The 14152-nt window shown below is 39.2% G+C and overlaps 1 protein-coding gene across 1 annotated transcript in view; it reads left to right on the top strand.

Annotated features, from left to right (window-relative positions):
• The window catches only part of Mnat1 (MNAT1 component of CDK activating kinase), a 127279-nt gene that overhangs the window by 33590 nt on the left and 79537 nt on the right, over nucleotides 1–14152 (top strand). Inside the window, exons 2-3 of the mRNA XM_052185674.1 lie at nucleotides 4371–4523; nucleotides 7125–7198. Coding sequence (XP_052041634.1) covers nucleotides 4371–4523; nucleotides 7125–7198 — 227 coding nt within the window. The remainder of the gene's footprint in view (nucleotides 1–4370; nucleotides 4524–7124; nucleotides 7199–14152) is intronic.

The following is a 14152-nucleotide window of genomic DNA, read 5'->3' as shown; positions in this document are numbered from 1 at the left end:
GCCTCTGCCTGCTGGCCCTAAAGGCGCACATTATGCCTATCCTTGGTGCAAATACTTAAAACAAACAAACAAAAAAGAATAATTCAATGTGTGCAGGTGGCTGCAGATTCCCTGGAGCTGTAGATAGAGGTGTTTGGTGATATCTGATGTGTGTGTGTTGGGAACTGAACTCCAGGCTGCTGTAAGAACAGGGCCAGTGTGCTTTTACTGCTGAATTATTTCTCTAGTCCCTGCTGTACAAACTCCTAAATGTTTGATAGTGTTCAGACAGTCTTTCATTTGTTGCCCTGTTTTGAGTTTGCTTTCAGCATAACTGACATAAACAGGTATTTTTTTTCTTTGGTTCTTGTTGGACAAAGGCCTGACTTGGTTGGAGCTGGGAGCAAGAGAGGTTAGAGGCTGCACTAATGAAGCCAAAAGTGAATGGGGGCTGGGCCACCAGAAAGGGGTTAGGCAGGGCTGTGGATCTGCTGAACAGGTAGAAGGTTTTGAGGTAGGGTTTTGCTCTATAAACCAGCTCAATATAGAATTTACTGTGTAGCCTCACTCAGGCTTTCCTAGAGATCTTTATGTAGTTCAGGTTAGTTCAAATTTATGGTAATTCTACTGCCTCAGCCTCCCAAGTTCTGAGATTTAAAGATGTGGGCACCATTGCTGGCCTTAGTTATTCTTCATGAAAGAAAATAAAATCTGGCAGTAGTAAGTCATTGAAAGGGAGTATGGGAGGGTGTCATCTTGGTCTTTAATAAAGAAAGGGAAACCTTAAATATGTCTTTGAAAGTGTACATAATAATTGACATTTAGACCTTTTCAGCAATTTTTCAAGTGTTCTGTAAAATACAAGATTTTGTTTGAAAGAGTTTCCAGGAATGTTGCAGGCAAGCAGTTGCCCACATCCTGCTGACCTGGTGCTTCTGCTGCCAGAGAAATACAACTAACAGTTATCAACTTTCTTATGTTCTTTTTGTATGTCTAGTTTCCATGTCTGTAGACTATAAATACATAGGAAAAGATGTGCCCATATAAACAAAATCAGCAGTGCGTTAGAAGCGAGGTATAGAGAAGAATGCATTGAAGCATTCCTTTGTATGCTTTATGTTGTTTAAACATTAAGGGCTTTCCTTTTGCAGGTAAAATCAGAAAGAGAAAGACTGGGAATGTAGTTCAGAGCATGCATTTAACATGCTCAGAGCCCTTATTTCAGTCTCTTGTCCCCACATAAGTAAACAAGCAAATACATAAAAACAAAATAAAACAAAACAGTATATGGCAATTCTAAAGTGTAGCTTGTTGGGGCTAGAAAGATAACCCAGTGGTTAGAGCATACAGTGGACCTGGGCTCAGTTTCCCGTACCAACATGGTGGTCCATGACTCCATTACCAGGAGATGTAACCCATTCATCTGACCGCCATGAGAACCAGGCATGCATGTGGTGCGCATACATACATGCAGGCAAAACATGAAGAAATACATTTAGAAAAAGAAGTGTTTTCTACCCCTTTCTGAAGTGTGTGTGTGTGTATGTGTGTGTGTGTATGTACAGGAAATTGAACCTAGGGCCCTGTTTATCCTAGCACACATTTGAACATTCAGCTGCCCCATAGCAATACTGTTTCAGTTATTTTGACTGTAAAGCAGAGTTTTAAAAACTAAAACAGCTCACAATTTTATTTTCACATTTTATAATGCAAGTGACAGCTTCATCTTTTTATCCCACTTCTCTCTTTCAAAACTATTCTCTTGCTAGGAAGGGGGACGTCCTTTTTTTAATCATAAAGCTAAAACACACTCAGGCTCAGCTCCTGATGAAGCAGAATAAGTAATACAAAACTAATAAGGAACCCATTTGCTCTATATCTGTCTAGCTGGGCCATGCCAGTCCCAGTAGGCACTGCCATAGTGCTAATGGGAGGTCTCATAATTGGAGATCTGGGTATCATGGGCATGTGGTTGGCTCTATTCCAGGAGCCAGTCCCTTGGGCATCATCCCAGGAGGAGGAGGAGAAGGAGGAGGAGGAGGAGGGTCTATTGTTGGCATCATGGGAGGGTCTGCCATGTGGAGTGTGGTACCATACTAGGGTAAGAGGGACCAGAGACTGGGAGAAAACAGAATCATGGTCCCTGCAGAAAGAGGAACAGAGCTGGAGCTGGAGTATCTTTAGTTGAAATGCAGCTGCTATTTTGTCAGTCAGACTCTTGGCCTGCTCTTCCATCTGTTCCTGGTAGTAGTCTTTCACATTCTTTTAGTGTTTCCTACTACTGCAGTAATGTGTCTTTCTCATAGACAGACAATCATGGGCAAGATACTTGTTTGTGGTGGCTTGAGAGAATGTCTCCCATAGGCTCATATATACAAATGGCACTATTTAAAAGGATTGGGAGGTGTGGCCTTGTTGGAGGAAGTGTAGAATGGGATTCTTTAAGGTTTCAAAAGCCCAAGCCAAGCCTAGCACCTCTCTTTGCCAGCAGATCAGTATATAGCTCTCAGCTATTTCCTCAGCACCATTTCTGCTTGTATGCCACCATGATGATAATGGACTAAATTCTGAAATTGTAATCAAGCCCCCAATGAAATGCTTTCTTTTATAAGACCTGCCTTGGTCAAGGTGTCTCTTCAAAGCAATAGAATATTAAGATGGCATTGTAGTAGTCACATCAAAACTTGGGCATGTTGCTCTGCATGGGAAATGTAGATTTTTAAAAAGTGGAAATGTATAACTGAATAGAAACAAATAATATATGTTTAATGTATAAAAACACTATAAGAAATATTTTTGTTTGTGTGAGTATATATGTGTGTATATATATATATATATATATATATATATATATATATATATATATATATATTTATATGTGTGTTTAGTATGGTATATGTATGTGTATTGTATGCACATGGGTGTGTGGGTCCATGTATTGCTGTGTTTGCTTGGAGATCAGAGGATGATAGTGGGTGTCCTGTTCTGTCACTCTCTGCTCAATTCCTTTGAGATGGTAGCTAGGTGGTAGCCAGCATGCCTCGTCAGTGCTCACCTCTGCTCCCCACAGCACGAGAGGTAGGGATTTCTGTGTGCCTAGGCCCGACTTTTTACTTGGATCTGCACTGAGGTCCTCATGTTAGTATAAAGCAAGTGTTCCTACCCATTATGCCATCTTTTCAGCCCTAAATATGAATATTTTAGAAATATTAAGATATTTAACATCTATTCTGAATAACTGAACTATTAATTGAATCTACTGTTTAATGCCTTGAATGTGGAATTTTTGAGGCTTTGTACTTTGTAATATTTTATATGATTCCTTCCTTATAAACATCTGTAGTTGGTTAAAATATGTCCATTTTCAATTTCTGTAGTTGAGGTTTCTTCTAACCTCAAGATGTGGTAGAAATGGAATATTCTTTTACCTCTAAGTTCAGAGTGTTTTTCCTAAGGTTTTGTTGATCTTGGTAATGACTGCTATGCTCTGTGAAACTTTTTGTCATTAAGATTTTAAAATTTACGTTACACACACACACACACACACACACACACACACACACACAGAGACAGACAGACAGACACACAGAGAGACAGACAGACACACACACACACACACACACACACACACACACACACACACACACAGAGGGAAGAAAAGGGGGAGAGGCCAGTGTTGGATGTTTTCCTCTGTTGCCCTCCACCTTATATTTTGAGATGAGGTCTCTCACTGAATCTAGGGCTCACACGTTAGCTAGGCAGTTTTACTAGATAGTGTTAAAGCCTCCTTCTGTCTGTCTCCTCAATACTGGGGTTACAGTAGAGCACCACCACAGCAAGCCTTTATGTGGCTACTGAAAGCCCAAACTCACGTCTCCATGCAGACCCTTTACTGCCATTTTGAATTGGGAGTGCTCATTGTGGAAGGGCCATGACAGTGCATCCATAGGGGAGGAAGCCTCGCCACTCCTCATTCCTTCTGGGTCGTCTTTCCTTTGAGTACCTCATCCAATGTGTTTACTCTTTACAGTTCTATAACTGCTATCCTCTCACTTACCTATGTCTGAAAAGTAATTGCCAAATAAAAATGGTATTCCAAAGTTTGATTTTCTATAAAATTGTAAGTATCAATGAAAATTTTATCCCCAATCCTCAATCCCACCTTGAAGAGCAGGCTTGTAGATTTGAACACTACCTTAAATATTATGTTTTCTTTCTTTCCTTCCTTCCTTCCTTCTGAGAATTTCATGCATGAATCCCATGTTTCCATAATTTCCCTTCCTTTGTCTCCCTCCTCTGGGTCTTCCTGTCCTCACATTCAGGACCCTTCTCGCTTAACTGTTATTATTACTACTCTTACTATGATTGCCACATGTGTTCTTTCTTTATAGGTGTGAGAGTTGTGTGGACTTACTATTTGTAAGAGGAGCTGGAAACTGTCCCGAGTGTGGTACTCCACTGAGAAAGAGCAACTTCAGGGTACAGCTCTTTGAAGATCCCACTGTTGACAAGGAGGTTGAAATTCGGAAAAAAGTACTAAAGATGTAAGTGTTATTGTCAAGGGATTTGACCAGCAAAGAAAAGTTATTTCAGTAGTCATTATTATTGTTTGCTTACGTAATTTTGAACAAATTGGCAAGTAAGAAAGTAGTTATAAAATCATCTATATACTTGTTTTAAAAGATTTGTTGAGTTTATAGAGACTGTTTAATATCCAACTTTTTAAAGAAAAGCCTCCCCCTGCTTCCCGCCCCTGCTCCTGAGTCAGGGTTTCTCTGTGTAGCCCTGGCTGACCTGGAACTTACTCGGTAGACAAGGCTACTCATCAACTCAGAACTCTGCTTGCCTCTGCCTCCAAGTGCTGGGATTAAAGGCATGAGCCACCACTGCCTGGCAAGAAAAGCCTCTTGGGCTGGCGAGATGGCTCAGCAGGTAAGAGCACTGACTGCTCTCCAGAAGGTTGGGTGTTCAAATCCCAGCAACCACATGGTGGCTCACAACCAGCTGTAATGAGATCTGATGCCCTCTTCTGGTGTATGGTGTGTTTAAAGACATGTACTTACATAATAAATAAATCTTTAAAAAAAAAATAAAGAAAAGCCTCCTGATGTCTTCAGTTTATTCATTTGCTATTTATTACTTGATTGTCAAATAAATGTTTTATATATTAGCAGTAATTAAGATATGATGTATATAATAGCTATAAACCTTGTTCTCATGACTTACTAATAAAGTAGCATAGGCTATTCAAGAGACAGAAATTAAAGCAGCAAACAAAAATTTACTATAAAAACTAAAGAGGTAACATTTAAGTGTCAGTTTGAAGCTTATTTCAACATTTAAATATTAGGTATATATTTTTGGCATGCATGTGGGTATATTTTTATGATGTTAGTAGTTTTGAGTTTCATTTTATTTGCCCTTTTGTTATAAGGTACTTTATTATTTTAAAATTAATACATTTTCTTAAGGTTTTGTTTTGTACTTTTGGTTTTGGAGTATTGAACACAATGCTTTGAGTACTCTATCAAATGCTCTGCCTCTGAGTCGCATGTCTAGCCCATACCTCACTTCTTAATTTTTAAAACTGGTTTGTTTTATTTTTAAATTATCTGTGTTGTGAGTGTATAGCAATGTGTGGATTTACACATATGAATGCTGATGTTTTAGGAGCCAGAGCTGTTGGATCTACCCGGAGCTGGAGAGTAGTAATCTACCAGATGGGGTGCTGGGAACTGAACTCTGGTCTTCTGTAAGAGTAGTACAGGGTTTTCTTTCCTTCTTTTTTTTTTTTTTTTTTCATGTCATTAGTTTATTTACAATCTTACCTAGTGTGAGAGTTTAAGAGTTCAAGAGTTTAAGCCACTTTTTAAGAGTTCATACCTCTTAAAAATTCTTCATCATCCATTAAAAGGATGAATTTGGCATCCTTGCTTCTTCAGTTTCTTGGTGCCATACTATAAAGAAAGGGGCAGCAAAGCCAGATCTAAGCACACAGTTCTCATAGCCAGCAGCTGCCACTTTTTTTTTTTCTACTGAAAGTGGCCAATTCTTCCTGGATCCCTCCTCACAGTGCCTGGGATGGATCATGGAGGTAGTGGGCCTCTGAGGTCCTGCCCGACACAGTGTTGCTGGAAGTTCAATGAGGGACGAAGAGAAAGAAGGTGGAAGAAATGGCCACAGCATCAAGTTTCCTTTTTTCATGACCTTGCTATCCCAACCTCTTAGCCACTGAACACCTCTCTGGCCCCTCTTAGTCCTTATTTTTGGGGGTATACATTTTACTAATGGTTTTCATCTTGCTAGATGGTAACTTTGTAATACTTTTATGAGTGGCCCAGCTAATCTTCTTTTTACTGGTATTACTTTAAGGAGCCATCTTTTACTTTCTGATCTTTTATCTTTAATTTTTTTCAGTTTTGTTATTGTTTACAACACCCTTTACCTCCACTCCGGAAGGTTTCTCTGTGTAACCCTTGCTGACTTGGAATTCACTCTGTAGACCAGGCTGGCCTTGAACTCACAGAGCTCCACCTACCTCTGCTTCTCGGGTCTGGGATTAAAGATGTGTGCTTCCACTAGCTGGCAGACTTAATATTTTTAAGGTCATATTGTCATGAAAAAAAAATGAGAGTCCTATTTTCAGTTGAGCTTCAGTTTTCTGGAATTAATAGCTCCATAATAAATAATATAATTTACAGTGATATGTCTTGCTTAAATTCATTTCCAAATCCCTGAAGTATGTCATTAAATCTTTTTCCTTAGGTCTTTTAAGAATTATGCACGTGATACCATTCTCTCCTGATTCTGCATTTTCCCTGTAATCATAAGATTTTAAGAGTAGTGTTTTTGGGTTGCATGCATAGCTCAGTGGTAGAGCACATGCCTTTTGTGAACAGAAATCAACCTTCCACATCCTACAAAAGAACCAGAAAAACAAAACAAAACAAAGCCAACACCTCCCTACCCCCTGCAAACACAGCTTTCATTCTTGCCTTAATTTTAAACCTGGCATCAAGAATACAGCGTTTGATACAGTAAGCAGTCTTTTTCTATACATCGTTCTTGAATTGGGTAGAGATGAGCAAGCTGGTTATATATATTTACAATGATTTATAATTCTTTGATATTTTTCTTCTCTGTAGATACAATAAAAGGGAAGAAGATTTTCCTAGTTTAAGAGAGTATAATGATTTTCTGGAAGAAGTGGAGGAAATCGGTATGTTTTAATTTGATGTGCTAGCCTTGAGATCTTGTGGTGTTCTCTTTTAGATGCTTAGACAATGTTTCACACACAAGGCTTCTGATGGACTTTGATGTAGTAGTGGTTGCCAATGTACACAGGTTACTTTTTTTGTAGTTGTATTACATTTGTCAAATTTAAATCATACTAAAGGGCGTTCTTGAGTAATTTTATCGTAGAGAACTTATTAGTAGAGGTAGCGTTCTTTAGCTGGGATGGAGGGTGTGTGCGCACGCACCAGCTTTACCCAAGCAGTATAAGCAGCAGGAAGTGCTTTGATTGACTTTGTAGGTGTTCTTTCAGCTCCGTCTGTGATAACAAGATAAAAAATGTTCACTGTCATTTATGCTGCTGTAGTGCAACAGTAGGCTGGGAAGACTTTGAAGCAGTTGACTGTTAAGCATTTGACTAGTCAGGGTTTTCAAGGCAGAAGTTAGAATAGTCTTAGTGCTTCTGTTTAGTGTAAATAGTCATAAGATGTTTTCCTCACAAAAGTATATTGTTTCTGCTTGATTCCTCCTCTTTCAGTGTTGGGCTAGGGATTGGTATTTGTTTCATTTTTGCTAAAGAGAGTTCTAGAACTGCTAAAAGGTATGGAAGTTATGAAATATTGATTAAAAATTGCACTTTTTAAAATATGATAATTAGAGTTGGCGAGATGACTCAACAGGTAAGGGTGTTTGCCATTAAGCATGAAGACTTGAATGCTATCTCTGGGCCCCCCAAAGTGGAAGGAGAGTTCCAACTCCCCAAGTTGTCACCAAGTATGTGCACTAAATAAGTAAATAGATAAATAAGTAAATAAATGTAAAGCACACATTAAAGTAAGTAAAAATAAAACAAAAAGTTGCTGTATTTGTTACAGAGTACAGGTTTGGAAAAGAATAGCCTATTAAAATTAGACAGAAACTGTGAGTGTCAAACAGCCATCTTTTTATTCTCTCAATTCATAACTTTATTGTTAAAACATGATAAAAGAGCTGGGCAGTGGTGGCGCACACCTGTAATCCCAGCACTTGGGAGGCAGAGGCAAGCGGATTTCTGAGTTCGAGGCCAGCCTGGTCTACAGAGTGAGTTCCAGGACATCCAGGGCTATACAGAGAGACCCTGTCTCAAAAAACAAAACAAAAACAAAAACAAAAAAAACAACAAAAAAAAACATGATAAAAGAATCATTAGGAAGTATTTATATATAAAAGATTAGAAGTTCAAATTCTTTAGAATTAGTATTAATTTTAAAAAAGTTCCTTTTAAAGTTCCAGTTATTATGTCTCGGTAGGAGCATGTACAAAACACAATGGGAGTATGTGCAGAAAATAATTTAAATTTTTTTTTGGTCTATTTTAGTACCTTAGAACTGGTGCTTTTTCTTTCTAATGTACTTGTTTGTGCTTTGTGTATATTAGCAGCCATGAGTCCCTGAGGTTTTAACTAAGAAGATGGGAGAATTGTGAATGCCAGTGAAAGGGGCAACATTAGGACACAGACTGAGAAGATGCTGTGGTGTAGGACAAACAGAACAGCCATCACAAAGAAAGTGTCCATATATATTAAAGGTGGTATGATTAGTATGGTTAGAAACCCTGGGATACACAAAAGGCAAAAGAGGAAATGGTACTTGCAGACTTGATTTTTCATGAGGTTCTGGGTGAGCCTATTTATGTTTTATTTGTTTGTTTGTGTCGATGAGTTGAACTAATTTCAAAGAATTGACAATTTGGGGCCCATTTGTAAAACCAGGTTTGTGTTTAGAAGTAGGCACTCGTATTAACAGGACAGAGTAAGCTTAGGTAGTATGACTATACATGTAATATTTTTTTTCTTTGAGATGGAGTCTCTCTATCTGATAACTGTATGCCAAGTTGGCTTTGAGCTTGCAAAGAATCTTCTTGCCTCTGCTTCCCAGTGTCTAAGATTATAGGCATGTACCATTATAACAGGCCTATAGTATTTTTCTCTTTCTGTGTATGTGTATGTTGGTATGTATACCCATGCATATGCACATGGAGGCTAGAGGTAAGTGATGGGTATCTTTCTCTGTTAGTCTCTACTTTTTTCTTTTCTTTTCTTTTCTTTTCTTTTCTTTTTCTTTCTTTTTTTTCTTTTCTTTTCTTTTTCTTTTTTTCTTTTTCTTTTTCTTTTTTTGAGGCAGGGTTTCTCTGAGTAGCCCTGGCTATCCTGGAACTCACTCTGTAGACTAGGATGGCCTCGAACTTAGATATCTGCCTGCCTCTGCTTCCCAAGAGCTGGGATTAAAGGTGTGGGCCACTGCTGCCCTGTTCGACAGTATTTCTTAAGACAGGGTTTCTTGCTGAATGTGGAGCTTATTTGTTGACTAGACTGATTGGTGAACAAATCCCTGGGCTTTCCTGTCTCTGCATCTCAATGCTGGGGTTACAGGGATATGCTACTGTGTCTTGGTTTTTATGTGCATGCTGGGGATCCAAACTTAGGTTCTCCTGCCACTATCCTGTAGCACCAGATACAGAAACTGTCAGTGCATTTGAACTGAAGATGAGCACTACTGTATACATTTTATGAGGGTGTGTCTTTAAAGTATGTAGAAATTCTGAACCAGGGTCTAGTTGCTTGTCTCATTGTCTTACATTTCCCTGTCCGTCCATAGACTGCTGACTCATGCTGAAGCACAATGATGTCTGTTAATGCTTCCCATTAAAAGCTGTCCTCAAGTACGTCTCTGTTCCGCTCTTCAGCTCACTTATACACCATAAATTATTTGCACCACTCATCAAGCTTTCTCAAGCCAATTATTATATTATGCAGTTTATTCCAGAATTATGTGACTATGCTTTTGTTTCCTCTTAAAAAATAGAAACAGCACTGTAGATAGTAGTTATGACTTATATAAGAAGAAGCAGAACTCCACCTAAAGACTATACTTTATTCAATTAGAAAGTGGCTGCTTGTATTTTTTTCTGTTGTTGAGAGGACACTTGATGACCAAGGTAACTTATGAAAGACAGAGTTTAATTGGGCTTATAGTTCCTGAGGGTTAGAGTCCTTGAAGATGGAGTGAAGGCACTGAGGGGGGAGTAGCAGCCAGGAGCTTAAATCTTGATTTACACACAGGAGACAGAGCACACTGGAAATGATTTGAGTCTTTTGAAATCAAAGCCCGCTCCCAGTGACACAGCTTCTCTAACAAGGCCATAATCTTTCCTCATCCTTTCCAAACGGTTCCACCACCTGGGGACCAAGTATTCAAACATATGAGCCTATAAAGGCCATTCTTACTCCAACCACCACACTGGGGGTGGAGAGGAGGAAAGGAAAGAAAGAAGAAGAGGAGAGGACTCATCATTAAAAGGCTTTCCCAGAGCAAAGGAGATGGCAAATAAAGACAGTCCACAGGAGAGGAGGAGCCACTTGCAGACCACAGCACTACCATTAACTGCTTTAGTAGTTCCTTTTCTACTGCTATATAAAATACCATGGCCTAGATAACTTTTATAGAAAGAATTTACTTTGGCTTTACTGACCCAGAGGATAAAAGTCCGCCATCATCATAGTGGGGAGGCATGGCCGTGAGCAGCAGACGTGGTAGTTTGAGCAGAAAGAAGCTGAGGACTCAAGCAGAGAGAACACACGTGGGACATGGCAAGTCTTTAAGCTCTCAAAGCCTGCCTCCAATGTTGCACTTGTTCCAACAAGGCTACACCTCTAAACCCGCCCAAACAGCTCCACCATCTGGGACCATGCATTCAAATGTCTGAGGCTATGGGGGGACATATCACTCAAGCCATCACATCTGTGAAATTTATATGAACTTCTAATAACTCTGTGACAAGAATGTAAATATCTTTATTAACAAGTAGACATCAGGGGCTGGAGAGATGGCTCAGTGGGTAAGAGCACCAACTGCTCTTCCAAGGGTCATGAGTTCAAATCCCAGCACCCACATGGTGGCTCACAAACATCCGTAAAAAGATCTGATGCCCTCTTCTGGTGCGTCTGAAGACAGCTACAGTGTACTTACATATAATAAATAAATATTTAAAAACAAACAAACAAACAAACAAAAAAAAAAAAACAAGTAGACATCACTAAAAACAAAAACCCAGACAGCTAGCTAGTAGGCATATGCAACGATCTTCAACATCACTAATTATCAGGAAAATGCAAATTAAAATCACAATTAGATACCACCTGTTAAATGGTTCCACTACAAAAAAAAGAGAGCATGTGATATGATAGGTTTGCTAATTAGATTGCTGCAGTAATTCCATGTTTATTATCGTAACATATACCTAATTATCTTATACAATGTGATATTCCAAATATCACATTGTATCCTATTCATATATCCAGGTATTGTTTGTTAAAAAGGCTGGAGAGATGGTTCGGTGGTTAAGAGTATGGCTGCTCTTCAAAAGACCCAGGTTAGATTCCTAGCACTTAGGTGGTATCACATAACTGTCTGTAACTCTGATCCCAGGATATCTTGAGCCTTCTTCTTGCCTCCAAGGCCGCCAGGCATGCATGTGTTGCACAGACATGCATGTAGGCAAAACACCCATAGTTTTTGGTTTTTTGAGACATAGTTTTTCAGTGTATCCTTGGCTGTTCTGGAACTAGCTCTGTAGACCAAGTTGGCCTCGAACTCACAGAGATCTGCCTGTCTATGCTTCCCGAGTCCTGGAATTAAAGGTGCGTGCCACCACTGCCTGGCTCAAATGCTCATACTTATTAAGTAAATACATACATTTTCAACAGGTATATATGAAATGAGAAACTGTGTAAACTTGGCTGTTAGTAAGATTTGGTGGCTTATAGAGAGTCAATAAGATTTTTAAAATATGGTTTCAGTAGTATGGATAAGAAAGGACTCATAAAATAGATGGTAGTAGTGGCCATAGTAAAGAGGACATTTTGGAGAGAATTTTCACTCAATGATTTGGCATCAGAATCGAGTTAGAAAGAATAGACAGATGACTTGGAATATGACTTGAACACATCTGTTCAGTGGTGCTAATAAAGATAATGCAAGTTGGAGAGCTGGGGGAGTTGGCAAAGTGCCTGCTCTGTAAGCATGAGAACCTGAGTTTGACCCCTAGGACCCAGGTGAGAAGATTAACTGTGATGGCTTATGCTTATAACCCCAGCACGAAGGAGTCAGAGACATGCCAGCCTAACCCACTTGGCACATTTGAGGTCAGTGATACACCTTTTCTCAAGAAACAAGGTGGATGCCATGTGGTGATGGTGGACGCCATGTGGTGATGGTGGACTCCTTTGAGCTCAGCACTCAGGAGGCAGAGGCAGGTGAATCTCTGCCAGTTTGAGGCCAGCCTGGTCTACAGAACAAGTTCCAGGACAGCCAGGGCTACACAGAGAAACCCTGTCTCTGAGGAGAAGAAAAAGATACAAGGTTGATGTCCCCATTAGAAAAAAGATACCCAAGCTTGTCCCTTGTCCTCCATATCCATGTGCACATGTGTGTACTTGCACTCTCTACACAACCCTTCCCCCCCAAAAGGCAATGCAAGTTGTAAAATCACATTTTTTTTATTGGTTTGTCTTGTTACACAGGGAGCCTACAGGAATAAGGGTTAGAATAAAGATATTAGTTTGGCTCTATCACTTTGTTGTGTAGCATTGTTCTGGTTGTTATTGTAGCAATAAAACTCTTTCAGAATCTTGTATCTGTTGCGGTCTACTTTTGCTTTATTCATCCTTTCAAAGATCCTTTCATGTCTGTATTGACTTTAGCTGCTACGCAAAAGAACAAAATGTTAGTTTAATAGACACTTCCTGATGACTAGAGTGATCTTCATACACACTATAATTTTCAAAATTCTAGAAGAGACCGGCACTTTTAGCCTCTTGTATATGGAGAACAAGCACAAAGAGCTCAAGGGCTGTGCACAAGTTCATATGCTAGAAATGGTTTACCTAGGCGAGTTCTCTCACTCACAGTGCTCTGAAAATACATGGTACATCTAATGAGTGCTTAGAAGTCTATGCCTGGAATAGGGAGTACTGAGAAATAGAGATAAGAAAGTAGCATGTAGGTTTTGGCCTGGTCTGGTAGTGTATACATGCAGTTCTAGTATCCAAAAGACAGGCAAGATGGTCATGAGTCAACCTGGTCAGCCTGGGTTGCAAAGGAAATGAATCAAAAAGACCTCATACCAGCTATTAGCTCATCGCCAATAAAGAAGTTGTCAAGAGCTGTTTTTGACAGGTGTGAAAGAGCTTTGACTTTGGTTGTGTAGTAGAAGTATAGATGCTTACACTTACACTAGAGGTTTAGAGACAGGAGGTTAGCTCAGGTCAGTGTTGGAGGACGTAGAAAGTGGGGGTAGAAATGGAGGACATTCTGTTATATAAATGTCATTATGAATTCCTTGAATAGCACACATATAAAAATTAAAATTTGCAATTTTGAATGATGGTATCGAAGCCTTACAAGAGAAGGTGCACGTGAGGCTGAGCTTTCTTGTGGCATTAACAACAGGCTCTTCTCTGAACATGACAATATGCACATAGAACTGTTTGTTCCTCCTCGCCCCAGGGATCATCTCAAACATTTGTTCTTAGCTTCATAATAAGCAGATTATTCTTTGAGTGCAGAGAATACTTATTTTAAAAGGATGAGAAAGCCCAAAGGGCTTTAATTGTAAATTCTGAATGTCAAAAGACTTTAAAATTGTACTTAAATAACATTAAATCTTCCAGAAAATATAATAGCTTTTTTGTTTGCATTTAATTCTTGAGTCAGGTCAACATCTAAACTACAGCAGCAAACACATAGAGGGTCAAATGATTGTTACAGAGAGAGTTAGCTGCTGTTTCTTCTCTGAGGCTCTCATGACATTTGGTTCACTGTGGCATGAATAAACTTGCTTCGTCTAAGAAGTTTTTGTATTAGTAATTCAATTTTATGATCCTTATTTTTGAGAGAAAAAG

The sequence above is a fragment of the Apodemus sylvaticus genome, chromosome 6, assembly GCF_947179515.1.
Source record: "Apodemus sylvaticus chromosome 6, mApoSyl1.1, whole genome shotgun sequence".
Lineage (NCBI taxonomy): Eukaryota > Metazoa > Chordata > Mammalia > Rodentia > Muridae > Apodemus > Apodemus sylvaticus.
Note: the sequence above shows the minus strand (reverse complement) of the source record. Positions and strands in the feature narration are given on the sequence as shown.